This window comes from Centruroides sculpturatus, unplaced genomic scaffold (genome assembly GCF_000671375.1).
Source record: "Centruroides sculpturatus isolate CEXI.00-Female unplaced genomic scaffold, Cexi_2.0 scaffold2125, whole genome shotgun sequence".
In the NCBI taxonomy this organism is placed as follows: Eukaryota; Metazoa; Arthropoda; class Arachnida; order Scorpiones; family Buthidae; genus Centruroides; species Centruroides sculpturatus.
The window spans coordinates 52,570-68,603 of record NW_019386270.1 but is presented as its reverse complement, the minus strand read 5'-3'; the positions used below and the strand labels follow the sequence as shown (position 1 = coordinate 68,603).

Sequence of the window (16,034 nt, the reverse complement as noted above, 5' to 3'; positions counted from 1 at the left end):
CTCTCTTCGACATTTTTTTTATTTATTTATTTTTTTTACGTTTCATTTTCAGTTGCTCTCTGTTATGTACACGCTATTCCATTCTAAACTATCCATGTTATTATTGTAGATAAGTGGTAATCTACATGATTATTCTTATTATTGTTGTATTTTACATCTATTCTAGATAAAAAAACGTTATCTAGACGATTAAAAAAGACTCTAGAAGTAACAAATAACGGTCGTCTAGAAAACGGTTTGTCTACAACGGTCATTTTCGAATTTCAATCGCTAATCGAAGTCAAAATTGTAGATAAAATGTTATCTAGATAATTGTTTTATTATCTCTCGTGCGTGTTTTCTTGTTAAATTTGATGTTTACATTAAAAAATTCGAGAATAATCAAGAGTTAAAGCGGATAAATCATTATCTAGATTATTATTATTATTATCTAGATTATTATTATTATTTCTTGTGTGTTGAAGGGGATGATAAAGTTGGTGTTTAAACCGTTATCTAGAAACATCGTCATCATCATCATCTTTTGTATATTTTTTTTTTTCCTCCTTTTTTATGCGTTTAAAAGGGGGGTGATTGAAAGTTGATGTTTACAGTAATAATTCGAGAATAATCAATAGCTTTAGTAAACGGTAATATGCCTGGAAAATATTGAAGGAAATCAAACACTACCAAACAGATAAAATCCATCTTTCAGACTGGATATGTAAACAGTTATCTAAGTCCTTTTCCATACTATCCATTACCAGTTCATCTTTGTTACCTTTATAGAATTTAGATTTTCCATCGTTTTCAATAGAAGCTACGAGTTTTACTGTCAATATTAGTCTTTGATATGACGAAATCTAAACGTGTACGTCTTTGTTCTAATCTTCTGGCTGGTTGGAATTGATCTGATTCTTTAATTTCTGTTTCTTTATCCCTCTCCCTCTTTTTTTACCCGTGTTTATAGGGGAAAAAACTATATATATATAAAACCCTTTCAAAGAAATAAAAAAACGAATTTATTCATTGTGTCCGTTGGTTAGCGTGAATGTAACTCTTACACAGCACTACGTAATAAAAGGAGGATTTATCTAGCCAGATTATCTAGTCTGGGGCGCTTAATCTGATTAGAGATAAAATCTGATTAATGTGGTTTGCTGCCTTAATAGCGTATGGTTTAGTTGGATTAAGTGCTGAAGATAAAGGAGTGAATGGTTTCTGCAGGGTGTATTATCTGTTATCTAGATGACGCTGCCAGATAACGCATGCCGCTGTTTCTTACCGTTATCTCGGTCGAGCGAGTGGAAGGATTTTTTTTTCTATTAAAGAAATCTCGCAAAACCACTCAGATAAACGTGAGATAACGCGAAAGATGATAGATAATTGTGTGATAGATAACGCCGTTATTTGTAATTGATGATAAATTGCGAATTACGAATAGATTACTTATTCACGCGACGCAACAATAGTTTATCTGTTATCTTTCGCTTTAAGTAAAATTATCGTTTTATTATCTTTTGCTTCAGATAACATTATCTAATCCATTGCAAATGCACTACATTTTGATTTAATGCACTTTTTTTTCTAATTACTAGTAAATTTTACATTTATTTTCGGTAGATAATAGATACTTTTATTTACAAGATGCTCTATTAGATAATCGCTATAGATAATAAGATAATTAGATAATTTAATTACCAATTAGATAAATGTAGTGTGCTCTTGCCTAGCACACAGTTAGATAATAATGTAAATAGATTATCTGTTATCCTTTTCTTTAGATAACGCGTATATAGATAAGGTTATCTTTCGTTTTACCCATTGCAAGGGCATTAGATTATCATCTAATGCACCGTCACTGTAATTAACAGTAAATTATACAGTTATTTTCAGTTAGGTAATAGGTAATACCGGATAGTATGTTAGATAATCACTACAGATAATAAGATAATTTAGTAACCAATCAAATAAATGTATTGTGCTCGTGCCTAGCATGCATTAAGTAGATGATAATTTAAATGATCTTTTTCAGCTGCCTGAACAGTTATATTTACTGTTTTCAACACGGGGTTATCTTTTATCTCCTCTAAACAAAGCCATTATCTTCGGTTGATTTAATATTTCTTTTCCTATCCTTTCTCATCATTTTTCTGCCCCCGTTTAATTTGATGTGACTGGAAGTAATTTTAACAGAAAAAATCCATTTTTTCACTGTCAGGGTGTATTTACTACCGGAAACTATTACGCAGGTACTCATCGCCATCTCTTAGCGGAAATGAGAACTAATGTATCGAAGGTCGTAAACGCTTCTAACAAAATTACACTATTTCACCGAAAAAAAATGAAAATAAATATTAAATAGTTTATTATTTAAATTAATTCAAGTAATTATTTCAAGCAAAGTTTTAGCATTTATTTAAATTAATATTTTAAAATGTAATTTAAATATTATTTCATAATCCGGTCGATAGATGGCATTTACAATTTTTCTCTTCATAAATCGCACGCGCCATTGGTAGATTTTAAGATTCTAAAAAAAAAAAAAAAAAAATTCTGTTATTTTTATTCGTAAATGGAAACTATTATAATTATTCTACAGGAAAATTGTAAAATGCCTAATTAAATTGCCGTATTAATTAGCTTAATTAATCATTTAATAAATTTAGTTCTCGTCATACTCATTAGATGGCGGGAGAGATTGACGCCGATGAACAATTTTTAAAATTTAAATTTATATGATATTATCTAATAGTTGAGAGGATCATGAGTGACGTCATGAATACGTAAGCCATTCTGAATCCGATAATTTATACGCCTTACTTAATAAAAAAAAATACTTTTAATCTTAATTATATTCAATAGGAATTATTTATTTATTACTTTGGTTAGAAAAATCTATTTTTACTTTTATTTTAATTAAGAAATAAACGTTTATAATTAATGTATTCTTTTAATGACGTCCTGCCGATTTATTTTTCTTAACTTAATTTTTATTGGTCGATTAACGTTTACATATATACTATACTTCATCTTCTATTAAATGGCGGGCACGTTGTGTTTTTCCAAATTTATGTTAAAGTCTTTCGAAATATTTTTAAAATTTAAATAAAAATTTCCGAGAAAATTTGCAAAATTTATTCGGAACGAATTCAAATATGAGAATGGAGACACCGATGACGTCATTTGTATTTTTGACGAATCGTACGGACGGATGTGACGCAACCATCGATGCATCTTCCGCGCCTCTAGCAATTAGCATTAATTGCTTGCCAAATTATTTAACGAAATTATTATAATTACGATAAACAGATTATAATAAATTTATATATTTAAAAAAATTCTTAAAAAGTCTACATTAGAAATAAAGTCAACTCGTTTTAACAAATAAATATTTAATTATTTTTAAAATAAAAAAAAATTTAAGATGGCGCCTCTTAAAAAAAGCAGACGAGAAGAGTTTAATCGACGTCACGACGGGATAGCGCTTCTCTTGACCAATCAGCGCACGGCAGTAGTGACGACAGTTGAGAAAAGATGGATGGACCTCGCTAGGGGTGCACAAAACGAGAAAGGATTAATATTACGGCCGGGTAAGGTGAGTATCCGCAACTTTAATCGATTTTAAAACACGAGATACGCTAAAGTCTCGAGAAATAATACATAAAAAGCCTTTAAACCTCATCGAATTCGGTTAAACAGCTCAGTCGGCGAGGCTTAGCAAACGATGGGCGTTCACGCCCGAATTTATTACGATTTTCGATTATTTCTTCGTCCTTCGATCACGTTTCACGCTCTAGTTACTTTAAAACATCTACACGTGACCCCACCAGTCCCCCACGTGCTCGGGAAGGAGCCGGGGTTATCGGCAGCGGTCACGTGGGCAGGGGGCTTGACGTAAGCCACGCCGTGGATCACGTGGTTTCCGATTTAAATTCCCGAACAGCTCGAGCACGTGCCGTTTCCTACCAAATTTCTAAAAGACCACGTGCTCTCTTTCTCTTGAAGCGTTGTGTTTGTTTAAAACACCGCAGGATTAAATATTTATTGTTTATTTTATAAAATATGGCTGGCAGGTGTGTGTAACGAAACGTCACACGTTTAGTAGCCGATTAAAATACGTCACACCGTTGCGAGAGGCGTCGTATTGTTCGGTAGATAAGAGGTGGTGTTTCTATATTGTGTCCGTTCTCTTTGCAGATGCACGAGATCGAGTTTGAGCTATGATCACGCGACTGTCGACATGTAGGACGTGTTTAATTGTTACCATGGTCCTCTCCGTATTGGCGTTGTACCTATTGTTGAGGTATAACCCCGTTGTGTACCGCTACGTAGCTCAGTCGTCCGTTCTCCTGCGTTCCGACAAGGTGATCCTGCTGTGGACCCCTTTTTTCGGCATTCGTGACTACATGCCCGTGGGTGAAGGCGCCCTGTCGCATTCGGGGTGCCCCGAATCACGCTGCGAAGTGACCACGGACAGGAGGAGATTGTTACATAGTGAGGCTATTGTCTTTCACTGTCGTGACGTCAGCGTGGTCGATCTTCCTCTGCACCGGAAGCCGGAACAGAAGTGGATCTACTACTGCTTGGAAGCGCCACCCCATTCCTACTTTGCAGCCTTCAGGTTCATGAGGCGCATGTTTAACTGGACCATGTCTTACAGGTTGGATTCGGACGTGGTCACGTCCTACGGTAGTTACGCCGTAAACGGGAACCGTTCCGACGTCCCGGACGGCCTCCTGGACATTTGGAGGGGTAAGAAGAAGCACGTGGTGTGGCTTGTCAGCAACTGCCCCACTTCCGGAAACAGGGAGGGGTTCGTCGACCGTCTGAAGAGTTACATCGACGTGGACGTTTACGGGAGTTGCGGAAAGGGCAGGTGCCCCAACGATAAACTGGACGAGTGCCTCGACGATTACGTCAGGAATTACATGTTCTTTCTGGCCCTGGAGAACTCCCTGTGTAAGGATTACGTCACAGAGAAGTTCTTCAGGATACTCAAGTACAACATAATACCCATAGTGTTCGGCGACGCGAACTACAGTCGAGTGGCCCCTCCCGACTCGTACATAGACGCTCTGAGTTACAGAGACGCCGAACACTTGGCTCAGCACCTGCGTAACGTGGCATCTGACTACAACCTGTACAAGTCGTACTTTAAATGGAAGGACAGGTTCCACATCTCCCCGTCCCTTCCCCTGATATGCGAACTGTGCCGAAAACTTCACACGAGCGACGTGGTCCCCTACAAAGTGTACGACGACATAGCAGCTTGGTGGGTGAAAGACTCCGCGTGCAGGAGGTGGAGGGGTCAGTAACGGTGCCTTCGCGTTAAGCTCGTTAAACTAGTCAAAAAAAAAGGTACGATATCAAAAGATCCGCGTTAAGTTATTTACGTTCGGACAGACAAACAAATGCACCATTAAATATGTAACTTAGCGTTTTATTTCCGATCAACTGTGGTCACCGGACAGCGCCATCTTGAGTGGTTTGTGCTCCATCATGTTCTGGCTGCACTGCTGTGGCAGTTGTATACCGATGAGTAGTATTTCTGTGATACCCTTGACGTTTTGGGAACACACCGTAAACGGTAGGAAGACGATGTACCAGAAGGCGCAGAAGAACGACATGACGGTACAGAACAGTATCGAAAGGAACCAGAACGCAGACCACGTGACTTTCGTCCATCTCGAGTGACCGTCGTCCATAGCTGGGGGGTGAGAAAGCCATTTTTTTTAAAAGAAAAATCGGGGATGGGTTACGCCATCGAAGCCACGTCGACTTACCTGTGTTGTTGTTGTTGTTTGCCCTTACCAAGAAAAAAAAAGACACTGCGCAATACTCTTCTCGTCCTGTTTCGTGACACCAGAAAGGTCTCGAACGTCCAATGACCCCTTACCTGTTCTTTTTTTTCCTCCTCCTGCCGCTCTCGCGTCGCGTCACGAGCTAGCGACGCGACGGTGGTAACGTTTCAAAAAAAAAAAAAGTTTCTGTACGTGTTTCAACGCAGTCGTGCGTTAAGTGACGTTACGCGCGCCGTTTTCCCAGTCTGTTTAGAGTCGATTTTCGCATGGATGTTACGACAAAGAATGTTGAAAATTGGTATACGATCGCTTGTTACGTTTGAATTTTAACTAACGTTTTCTCTCTCTCGCAACCCGCATATAACGTTAGCGCTTAATAAAAAATATATTCCTGGTGTTCAATGCGTGTCGTTTTGTTTAAACAAACCAGACAAACCACCATTTAAATTATGTAGTAACAACCTTTAATGGCAGCTCAAAACTGCGTTACACGTGACGCAGATTCGCAATCTACGTCATTTTCTTTTTTTTTGCATAAAATGCTAATCACAACAAAACAATTCGTCTCTAGAATATTATAGAAAAAAAAATTTCTGATCGGTGTCATATATTAATTTTGAACTCGCACAAGTTTATACGTTACGCTCTAAATCAGGAAAGTAAGTACTAATTTGTTATTGTTCCGAAAAAAATCAAAATGGCCGCCTGCGTGAGAGAAGAATGTGTTCTATTTTTTTTTCTTTTAATTATTGTAATTTACTTCCATTGACCCTTCTCGTAATCGAATTTGGACGCCAGTCCTTCGATGGGGTTGACTCTCAACTGGATCATCCTCTTCAATGTTCTCGCCTTACCCTCGGGAGTGAACGATTCGGGTAACGGTGGATACACTGAAAATACAAACGGTTACGCTTAATTAGTGTAACGATACGATCAAAATGGCGAGTGTTACGGAGTTACGCAACGGCTTCTATCGGTATAAGGCGCGTAACCGATTTATGTTACTCTTCGACGTAACTACCATAACAGATACAAATATTTCGTGCTTTACGGAGCGACCCGTAACAATAGTAACTGTTGTTTATTTACAAACGCATTGTTTCGTTAATTGTAAACGTAACAAATGTCATTTCGCATCAAGTTTAACGTAACTACACCGCTAATTGTATTCGTAAAGTCCATTTCACTTAAGGAAAACTATTCAATAATTCGAAACAGCGTGACTTAGCTAAATACCAGAACTAGAACTGATTAAGTCATCTTTATTATTGCTCAATGACTACTTCGAATTTTTAAATCTTACCCCTCCCAATTCTTTAAACCCCTTCTACATTGTGTATTATGTGCACGAAAAGTATTTATGTCAAAGTACCTGCAGAAACACAACACAAAAATCAACTAGATCTTTATAGAAATACAAATTCCAGAATAGAATTATCAAGAAAACTTCTCTAGAAGGTGATCTTTGACCCCATTTCTATAAAAATGCTACGTCATCCAGTAAAAAACAACAGACCAAACGAAATTATACAATAAGTGGACCATAAACCGGGCTACTTTTAATCCCCCTATGTAACGTTACATCGGGGAATTATTGATATTAGTTGGACACCACTAGTATACCGGATATTTAGGCCAACCGGTGCATGTTATTTTAGTTATTTGAGCAGTTAATTACAGGAAATATTGTATACTGCAGACTAAACACTGGATACTTGATATCTAACAATACATTATTAAACAGGTCTGATAAAATGTCAAGAATTTCCAAAAAATTATTCTGTTTTGAATAATCACCGCTTGTGAATTTCATTGTTCCTTCCCTCCCACAGTTTTCCAGTGTTAAGCACAAAAATGCAGTGTCGTAATTGGTTTACTTTGTCTTTGTGTGTGTGAATTAAGAGTGTCAGGTATAACAAAGTGTAAACAAATTATGTACTGTGGAATTTTGTAACATACCTAGAAGCTTGTTTGTTACAACACCACAGTTTGTTGCGAAAGCAGAGTTGAAACAGAGTTCCGCCCAAACACAATGTCAATTTACAAATATACTCCTTAAAGATAATTTCACCGTTCTAGAGTCAAGTGCTTCATGCAAGACTGTAAAACCTGCTTTTATAGTCTGGCCGGAAGTACTAAAGAATTTCACACAAAAATACAGGTAAACTTATCTGTTTTAACACATTCACTGCGTTACGAGTCACATGTGCCTCATATGGACATGTCTAGTTAGGGCTACAGACAAAATTGCTTGTTTTTCCGTGGGGCAGCGCATATATTTTGATAACATAATTCTACAAACATCATACTTTATATATCGATATTATTTTATTAGGTGCAATAAAATATATTAATTTAATAGTACGATGCACGGGTGACTCGTGCCGCCCTGTATTAAAATAGACTATGAGTCACGGATGACTCGTAACGCCCAGCAGCTGCCTAAACATTTATCTACTAATGCCATAAACATGTTAAATTTCTAACAACAAACAAAATCGGTTTCATATTGTTACAGACTTATTGTAAACTCTTGTTGAATTTGCTTATTTTTGGATGTACTAAAACACTTTCTGAAAAATATCTCCTTGGAGGAAGTTTAAACCCCACAATTCACAGTTCAAATTTTCTGCAAATAGATTTTTTTTTTTCAGTAGAAACTTCAAAAGTTACTTGGATACAATTATACAAAACAATTTCCTTCAAAAGTATACAAACACGCTTAGTTTTTGGATATATTATTGTGAATTACCGAAATTTGAGTATATTTGCTGGAAAATGTTTTGTCGTGATAAAATGAATATTCTGAATATGAAAACAAAACGATTACTATACTTACCTATAACAAAACACCAGGAAAACAATAAGACAAATTATTTATAAATGACCACCCTTGACAAATTTAGAATGTGTTCTTACTCTAATCTGAGTAACATTAGAAGTTAGAGTTTTCGAACCTACCCTGAGTAAGGTCGAAAACATTCGTTGGACGAAACCTTTATGTCCGGTAACAAAAACGTTTAATGGAGACCCCAATAAACATTTTCGACCTTACTCAAGGTCTGCTTCAGGTTAGAGTAATAACGAATTCCAAATTTAGAATGTGTTCTTACTCTAATCTGAGTAACATTAGAAGTTAGAGTTTTCGAACCTACCCTGAGTAAGGTCGAAAACATTCGTTGGACGATTTATTAAACATTTTTGTTACCAGACATAAAGGTTCGTCAAGGGTGGTCATTAGCACTGGTAATTAATAAGTTGAAAGATATCTTTATTTATAAATGGCTTCGCAGCACAGACTAAGACTCGGGCCAAGGCTTCGAGTCTTAATCCCGATTCGTACTACCGAGCCACTCGTGGAACCATCAAACATTTATCGATTGCATTCAATGTATGTATTTACACAACTTGTAATGCTCTGGTATAAATATGTACGGTACGTCAGACACGATAGGCTCGATACTGCAGATTTGGCTTTAATGTAATTATACCATCGGCAGTCTACTAAAGACGACAATTTGAATCCAATTCCGATTATAAATCTGCCAAAAATTGCATCCAATCGTGTATTCTCAAGGTGCATGATTAATGTATTTTTGTATGGATACGATGAGATTTTGGCCATTATTATAATTAAAAATCTAATCAATGTTGTTTATAAAGAAGACTTGCATAAATTGCTTAGATGCTCTTTCATCCATATATCAACTAAAAAGTACAAAGACAAGCGTAATTCTTCAGTAACATAAAAGTCAGTCGGTCATCATAATTAAAAAATAAAACTTAACAAAATGTTTAAGGCATTAATATTGTTGCTATCAAAGACAAATCAGAATTAAAGAACCAGAGAGAGACTTTTTTACCTATTTAATTATTTTTTTTAAAAATAATAATAAATATTTTACATAAAATGCTGTGTTTATAATTAATATATAATGTGAAATGGAATATTAGCCTGATTGCTGCCGTATTATATCATTTCATCAACTGACTAGCATGATACAGCGCAAGCAAACCGATAGAATGGTGTGCAAAAATTAAATTTTAATTAATTGCATGTCAGATTATTAATCAGTCTAATTTAATAAGAAAAATATTTTGTGTATTAAACTTATTGAAAAATTTAGGATTGATTAATTTGTAAAGAATGTTCAATACGTTTATGCAAACAGCCAATCGAACCACACAAATTAGATACAAAAATATTTACTCCAAAATTAACTGCAGATTTCCGGGATGTATCCAGACAAGTGGCCGAGTAAGAAAGCTTCATACAAAAGGTATCGCACTGTTAGATTGCTTGCTTAGTTGCTATCACCTAACCGCACTCCAGATTGTGATTAAATGTAATGCAAGCTGCTATTATTTCTGTTTATTCAATATCAAAATGCAATAGAAATAAATAAGTGTTTATATTATAATTAAAGATGACGAAATAATGTTTTATAACTAAGTGTAAAACAGAAAATATTACCAAATTTTTGCATAAACATAAAAATCCATAATGCTAGAGATATTCCGCAAAGTGTCCATCCCACGATAACTTTCCATTCACCGGTCGGAGCTTTCATTTCGGCAAAAGTTTGACGAAAACTTGCTCTATACACTGTTAAAAGAAACAAAAATTATTAGAAAGTCATTAAAATGATAAAGCAATTTAAATAATTTTTGCAGAATTTTCTTAATTGCAAGAAAATATTAAAATTAATATAATGAACTGTCATCAAGTATATGTGATATATGAATTGGCAGCATCAAAAACATTGTGTTGGATATATCAAAATACTGTTTGTGATCATTGGGTAGCTTTAAGACAATATTTACATTCAATTATTATTATACTGAATCTCATGTATCAGTGCTTGAACAGAAATGAAACACTTGTATGCATTTAAATTAAACATTGTTGCAAAGAACTGTATACAGTATCTTCCAAAATTAATTATAATATTATCCAAGAATTATGCCAAGTACATCAATTGATAGAGTAACCATTGAGTTTTGTCTCCCGTCTGCGTTCAAATGTCTCATCTATTGCCAGTAGGAAGAATAATAAATGGAAACGGCAAATCTGCAATAGAGAGCATGATTTGCAGTTTGCACATTGGAATCACTCGTTATCATGCAACGTAAGTACCCTGCGGAAGCCACAGAATTGTGACTGCCGCAGGAGGAGTGACAACAGACGTGCCATATCAATCAACAGGAAGAGTTTGAGTATCGGTCGAATGTGTGCCATGCAATGCGAGGTGCACGCATTGAGAAACTGTAAAGAGCCCTTGTGAAATTTGGTCAGTTTTTCAAACATTTCAAGTAAATCTTTGCATGAATACAATGATCGCACAAAAGTTCTATTTTATATATTAAGTAGAAATAAGATCATTTTTGAGTTTTGAATTTTAAACAGTGGCATTTTATTGATAATTCAAGATGTAAAAAGCATGTACAGTTTTGACAATTTAACCTTATTTTCAATAGGATTAATGTCTTTTGTGTTATGAAATGTTACTTTATTGATTCATAACAAACATCCAATATGTCTGAAACACTATAATTTCCAAAATAACTAAATTTCACAATTTGAGACAATAAAATAAATCAAAAGCTTGGATTAACAGAAAAATTAATACATATTTAAAGTATGGTAGATTATGATCTAAAACTACAAAAGCTTGACAATTGAACATTGACGTAAGTACAGTACACTGCAAAAAATTCTCAAACAGCTAATGTCTGTCGAACAATATGAGTAATGCGTCATATTGTTCAATATGATGCATTACTCACATTGTTTACAATGTTTTATTAAACAAATTATTTATATTATGACAAAACAGTAAATTTATTTAACATGTTACTTGAATAAATATATTTACATAAAATTATTTTTACTGTGTCAATATCATTAGTATTCGCATTAACAGGAAGTATAAATAATTGAAGTTTTCAATTCTAGCACTTTATGACATCACACATGAAAAATAAGCTCAAGCAGCCTGAGAAATAAAGTAACTGGTAGTTTTCTTTCATTCTGTGCTTGTGACTTAAATGGTCAAAACACCAAAACATTTCAACTTAAAGAACACCACAACATATAAGAAATCAGCAAATAAACAGTAAAATTTACTTATAACAACATTTTCATTCACTTATAACAATTATCGGGCATCATACAACAAAAACTGAACAGAACATCTTTATAACGTTCAAATATAATCAAAAACACAAATACTGGCATGCGCAATTGTGCAAGATTAGAATAAAAATAACTATAAAACACAAATTTCTTAATTTTATAGGGTGCATACATTGTAAGTCCACTACAAAGAATCACTAATTGCAGAAAAGTCCTAGGCGAGATCAATGTATGCCTGTCATGCCATTGTAGTGAATCATTCTCTTTAATTAAAGGTGATCGCTTTTCCTTCCTTAATTATTTGTTCTATAGCTCACCTAGGACCATTCTGTGATTAGTGTTTCTTTGTAACAGGCTTAAAATCTATGCACCTCCCCACAAAATTAAACTGTGTTTTATAGTTAATTTTATTGTAACTTTGCATGATTGCACACCTCAAAATTTGAATTTTGATTATGTTTGAATGTTTTTAAGATGTCCTGTTTATTGCAAAGAAATAAAAACATTTGTAGAAGTAAATTTTATTGTTTATTCACTGTTTTAGGGTGTTGTTGTGTTTTTTGTAATACTTGAAGAAGAGAAAGTCAAAATTCATTACATATATCTGTATATTAAGACAAAGACATGAAGGGAAAATATTGGGAAGAGAAGATGAGGAGTGAACAAATGTGAAAAATTTTCGTGATACAGAAATTTAGAAAAAAAAAAAAAAAAAAAAATACAGTAAATGAGAGTTAAAGGTTGCAGCAGCAAGAAGGAATCTTTAGAGTATAGACAGATTTTATTTGAATAGCAGCTTCCCTCAAATAGTAAATGCTGTTATTATATGAGGATTTCTAAAAACAAACTTTAGTGTAAATGAAAATCCCATAAACCATGGTAAGTAGATACTGTATTTATTTAACAAACTTCGATGAAAAATGAAATATATAAAATGTAAAAGTACAATATATAGCATATGTACTTGTTAAATTATTACTGGTGTATAAAATACTGTATTTATTTGAATATAAGACAGTCTCGCATGTAAGATGAGGTGTGACTTTAAAGATCAAAATAAAGAAAATTACATTTATTAATACAATTCTAATTTTATTTTGTTTAACAACATAATATCAAATACACGTAAATTCACACATTGTCCCGAAAAATTACTGGCATTTTAAACTTCAAAGAAAAATCTTGTAAAATCGACAACATAATTTGTTCATGTAAAGCTGGACAATAGGAAACCTTTTTTTTGCCAATTCTTAACAGTTTAATTCTCTCTTCGTCGATTACACTTATGAGTTTCTTCGAATTTCCAAATAACCATCTGTTTTCACATGGAAATGGATTAAAACTTATATTGGTACCTGTGTGGTTTTGGAATTCAATTCAAAAGCTTTGCTTTTCCTATTGCTATTCATCTTTACTCCTGGCAACACACAAGAACGATTCAAACGACCCACATAAAATACTTTTGTTTATAAACACCAGAAGGTGAGAATCCGGTAAAATATGCAAGTACATAGTTTACAAAAATTATACAAAAATGCAAAGAATCCTTTGCTTGCGCGTATAGGACGACCTAGGTTTTTGAGCAGTGAAAAATGGATAAAAGCCTCGTCTTATATGCGAGTAAATACGGTATAATACATTCAAAAGCTAGATACCAACTGCCATTTGAAATATAGTTTGTTTGAAAAATTAAACTTTCATAAATAAATATTTAAATCTGGGGAGTGATGCCCAGAGGCCTAGTGAGCCGGATTCCACGAGAAATTATGTAATCGGAAAAGACTTCCAAAAACTGGAACATCTACGAGCAGGCAGTAACACAGTCTACCGCAAAGTGGAAATGAGAGACCTCCGACTTACAGATCTCATATGCAATGCTACATGTATAATTTTATGTCATTACAAATTTCTCATTGCACAGTAACTTTCTGTACACCATCTAGTCTTTTTTCTTAAAATTTTTGAATATTCAATGTCTTTTAAGAACTATATCACCAACATTGAATTCCTAATGAAGATCATAAGCTGTCTTTGGCCACTATTGGTACATAAAACAAGAATGTATATTTGCAATTTGAATTTTGTTTTGTATTTATTCAAAAATGCTTGAATTTATATCAAGTTATATGTGAAGAATGGTAGTTGCTACTAGATTTCTTAACATATTACACATACTATTTCTATTTAGAATTCAGAATACTGTATAATAATTGCAAATAAAAAGATTTTTCAGATTATATTATATATTTTAATAGTCTTAAACTATTAAAATACTGTATTTACTTGCATATAAGACTAGGCTTTTATTCATTTTTCATTGCTTCAAAAACCTAGGTCATCCTATACATGCGAACGACGGATTCTTTGCGTTTTTGCAATAATTTCTGTGAACCGTGTATACTTCATGCTGTCATTATAGGTCTACAGTCTATCGTAAGTTGGCACCTATTGTAAACAAATTAAGACGTACATCCCTTTGTTTATTGGTTTAATCCTACATCCATCAATTAAAACCTGCGTTGCATCTCATTCGTTCGCAGAAAATAGTTTCTCATTATTTATAAAAACATTAACGAAATACAGGTCACTTAGCAATGATTATAAATGTAGTTATGTTATTTTTTTATGAATATTAGCACATTCTGAATCATTAAAAATAAAAACTTTTTCCAATCACGCGATAATGTTTTGGTTTTGTTCTCAATTCATCACGTATTAAGGCAAACATGGTTGTTTGCCTTAATACGTGCGTTTGATAATATTTTGTGATTAAACGAAATAAAATTAGATCCGTATTAATAAATCTAATTTTTTTTATTTTAATCTCTAAAGTCACACCTCGTCCTATACGCAAGATCGTCTTATACCCAAGTAAATATGGTATATAATATGATCTGACTATCTAAAGTCTTTCAACTCTATCTCTCAAGGTTAAACTATAAAAAATGAAATTGGCAACCAACAGCAAAAATTAAGTTTAATTATTTTGTAATTAATTATCAAGGCTTTAATGTTTGAAACTAATTCAGATCATCGAGTTTTTCATTCATAGAGGATGTATAATAAAAAGAGAAAAATTCTCTTTTATTGCTGTAATGTCATTATTTATGTATGGTATGTGTTTAATAATTAAGTTTCTTTTGTGTAAAAAATTAAATATTTAGTTATTGCATCTAAATATTTTATCAAGACTAATTAATTAAACAGTTTTATAATTGATAAATTCTCTAAAAATACTCGTGTAACTTTTTAATAATAGAAGAACAAGCAATTTACTTCAATCTTGGGTACGTTCATAAAGTCGAACGAGTTAAACGAAAATGATGTCATCGTTATTTTTATTTAGTTAGACTTTTCGAACGATTCGTTTATAACTAAATGGATGTATCTAAAATCGAAGATATGAATATTGTTAGTGCAGCCTTATCCGAAGTATTTTTCTTAGATTGCTTCGGGTGGACAGTTATTTCTATCATTTCACCTTTTAATTCAGTTTAAACACTCCAGTATATTTAGAAATATCGATATCGTCGGCCGCCNAAAAACCGGGCCCTAGACATTTGTCTCATTTGTCTATGCGATGATCCGGCCCTGGATTATCCATAGATGACTTGGCATAAATATAATTGACTGTTAACTATAAACGACGTTACATCGAGGTAATTAAAAGTTTTATATATAATTTTTACTTTATTTAACACGCAACTAGCTTGAAAAATTTGGTGACAAAAATATTTCCAGGTGACGTCGGTAGATAGCGCGACAATTCACTTTCAATCACGTGTAGTAGTATTCGCGTTTTTCATGAATTATAGAGGGCGCTGTATTTTTACAAAATGGCTACTCTATCTGGGTCGTTTGTTAGTCGTCAATGTAAAATGAATTATATATTACTATCTGATATAATGAAATATGCTACTTGTAGCAGTTCATCGAGAAATTTTATAGAAGGAGAACAAGTATTACTAGCAGGACACGTCATTTTATGTGGTATTATCGAGAAAAACGAGCAAGATCGTTCTGTACATTTTTGTGCTCTTTGTCTGCAAACATCAGCATTGACTTCTATCCCACACAAAATTACTGGAATTTTAAAGTTTATCGACATATCATAT

The 16,034-nt window shown here is 33.7% G+C and overlaps 3 protein-coding genes across 3 annotated transcripts in view; 2 read left to right on the top strand and 1 right to left on the bottom strand.

Moving 5' to 3' along the window:
- Window positions 1-3,396: 3,396 nt before the first annotated feature.
- Window positions 3,397-5,992, top strand: LOC111614339 (alpha-(1,3)-fucosyltransferase C-like). Its single transcript, XM_023355714.1, has 2 exons — window positions 3,397-3,577; window positions 4,180-5,992. The coding sequence occupies exon 2, from the start codon at window positions 4,203-4,205 to the stop codon at window positions 5,295-5,297; it is 1,095 nt and encodes a 364-aa protein (XP_023211482.1). The 5' UTR covers window positions 3,397-3,577; window positions 4,180-4,202; the 3' UTR covers window positions 5,298-5,992.
- Window positions 5,993-6,520: 528 nt separating this feature from the next.
- On the bottom strand, window positions 6,521-10,413 carry LOC111614340. Its single transcript, XM_023355715.1, has 2 exons — window positions 10,258-10,413; window positions 6,521-6,673 (listed from the first exon to the last, which is right to left on the bottom strand). Exons 1-2 carry the CDS (start codon window positions 10,352-10,354, stop codon window positions 6,540-6,542), a joined length of 231 nt encoding a protein of 76 aa, XP_023211483.1. The 5' UTR covers window positions 10,355-10,413; the 3' UTR covers window positions 6,521-6,539.
- Window positions 10,414-15,755: 5,342 nt separating this feature from the next.
- The window catches only part of LOC111614343, a 10,768-nt gene continuing 10,489 nt past the window's right edge, over window positions 15,756-16,034 (top strand). The window contains exon 1 of the mRNA XM_023355718.1: window positions 15,756-15,909. Coding sequence (XP_023211486.1) covers window positions 15,756-15,909 — 154 coding nt within the window. The remainder of the gene's footprint in view (window positions 15,910-16,034) is intronic.

Bases quoted from the DNA above. Each gene is read 5' to 3' on its own strand.
- LOC111614339 (XM_023355714.1), top strand. From the start codon at position 4,203: ATGATCACGCGACTGTCGACATGTAGGACGTGTTTAATTGTTACCATG.
- LOC111614340 (XM_023355715.1), bottom strand. From the start codon at position 10,354: ATGAAAGCTCCGACCGGTGAATGGAAAGTTATCGTGGGATGGACACTT. The intron at 6,674-10,257 runs GTAATATTTTCT...TTGTATTTTCAG, and splicing joins TATGTTTATGCAAAAATTTG to TGTATCCACCGTTACCCGAA.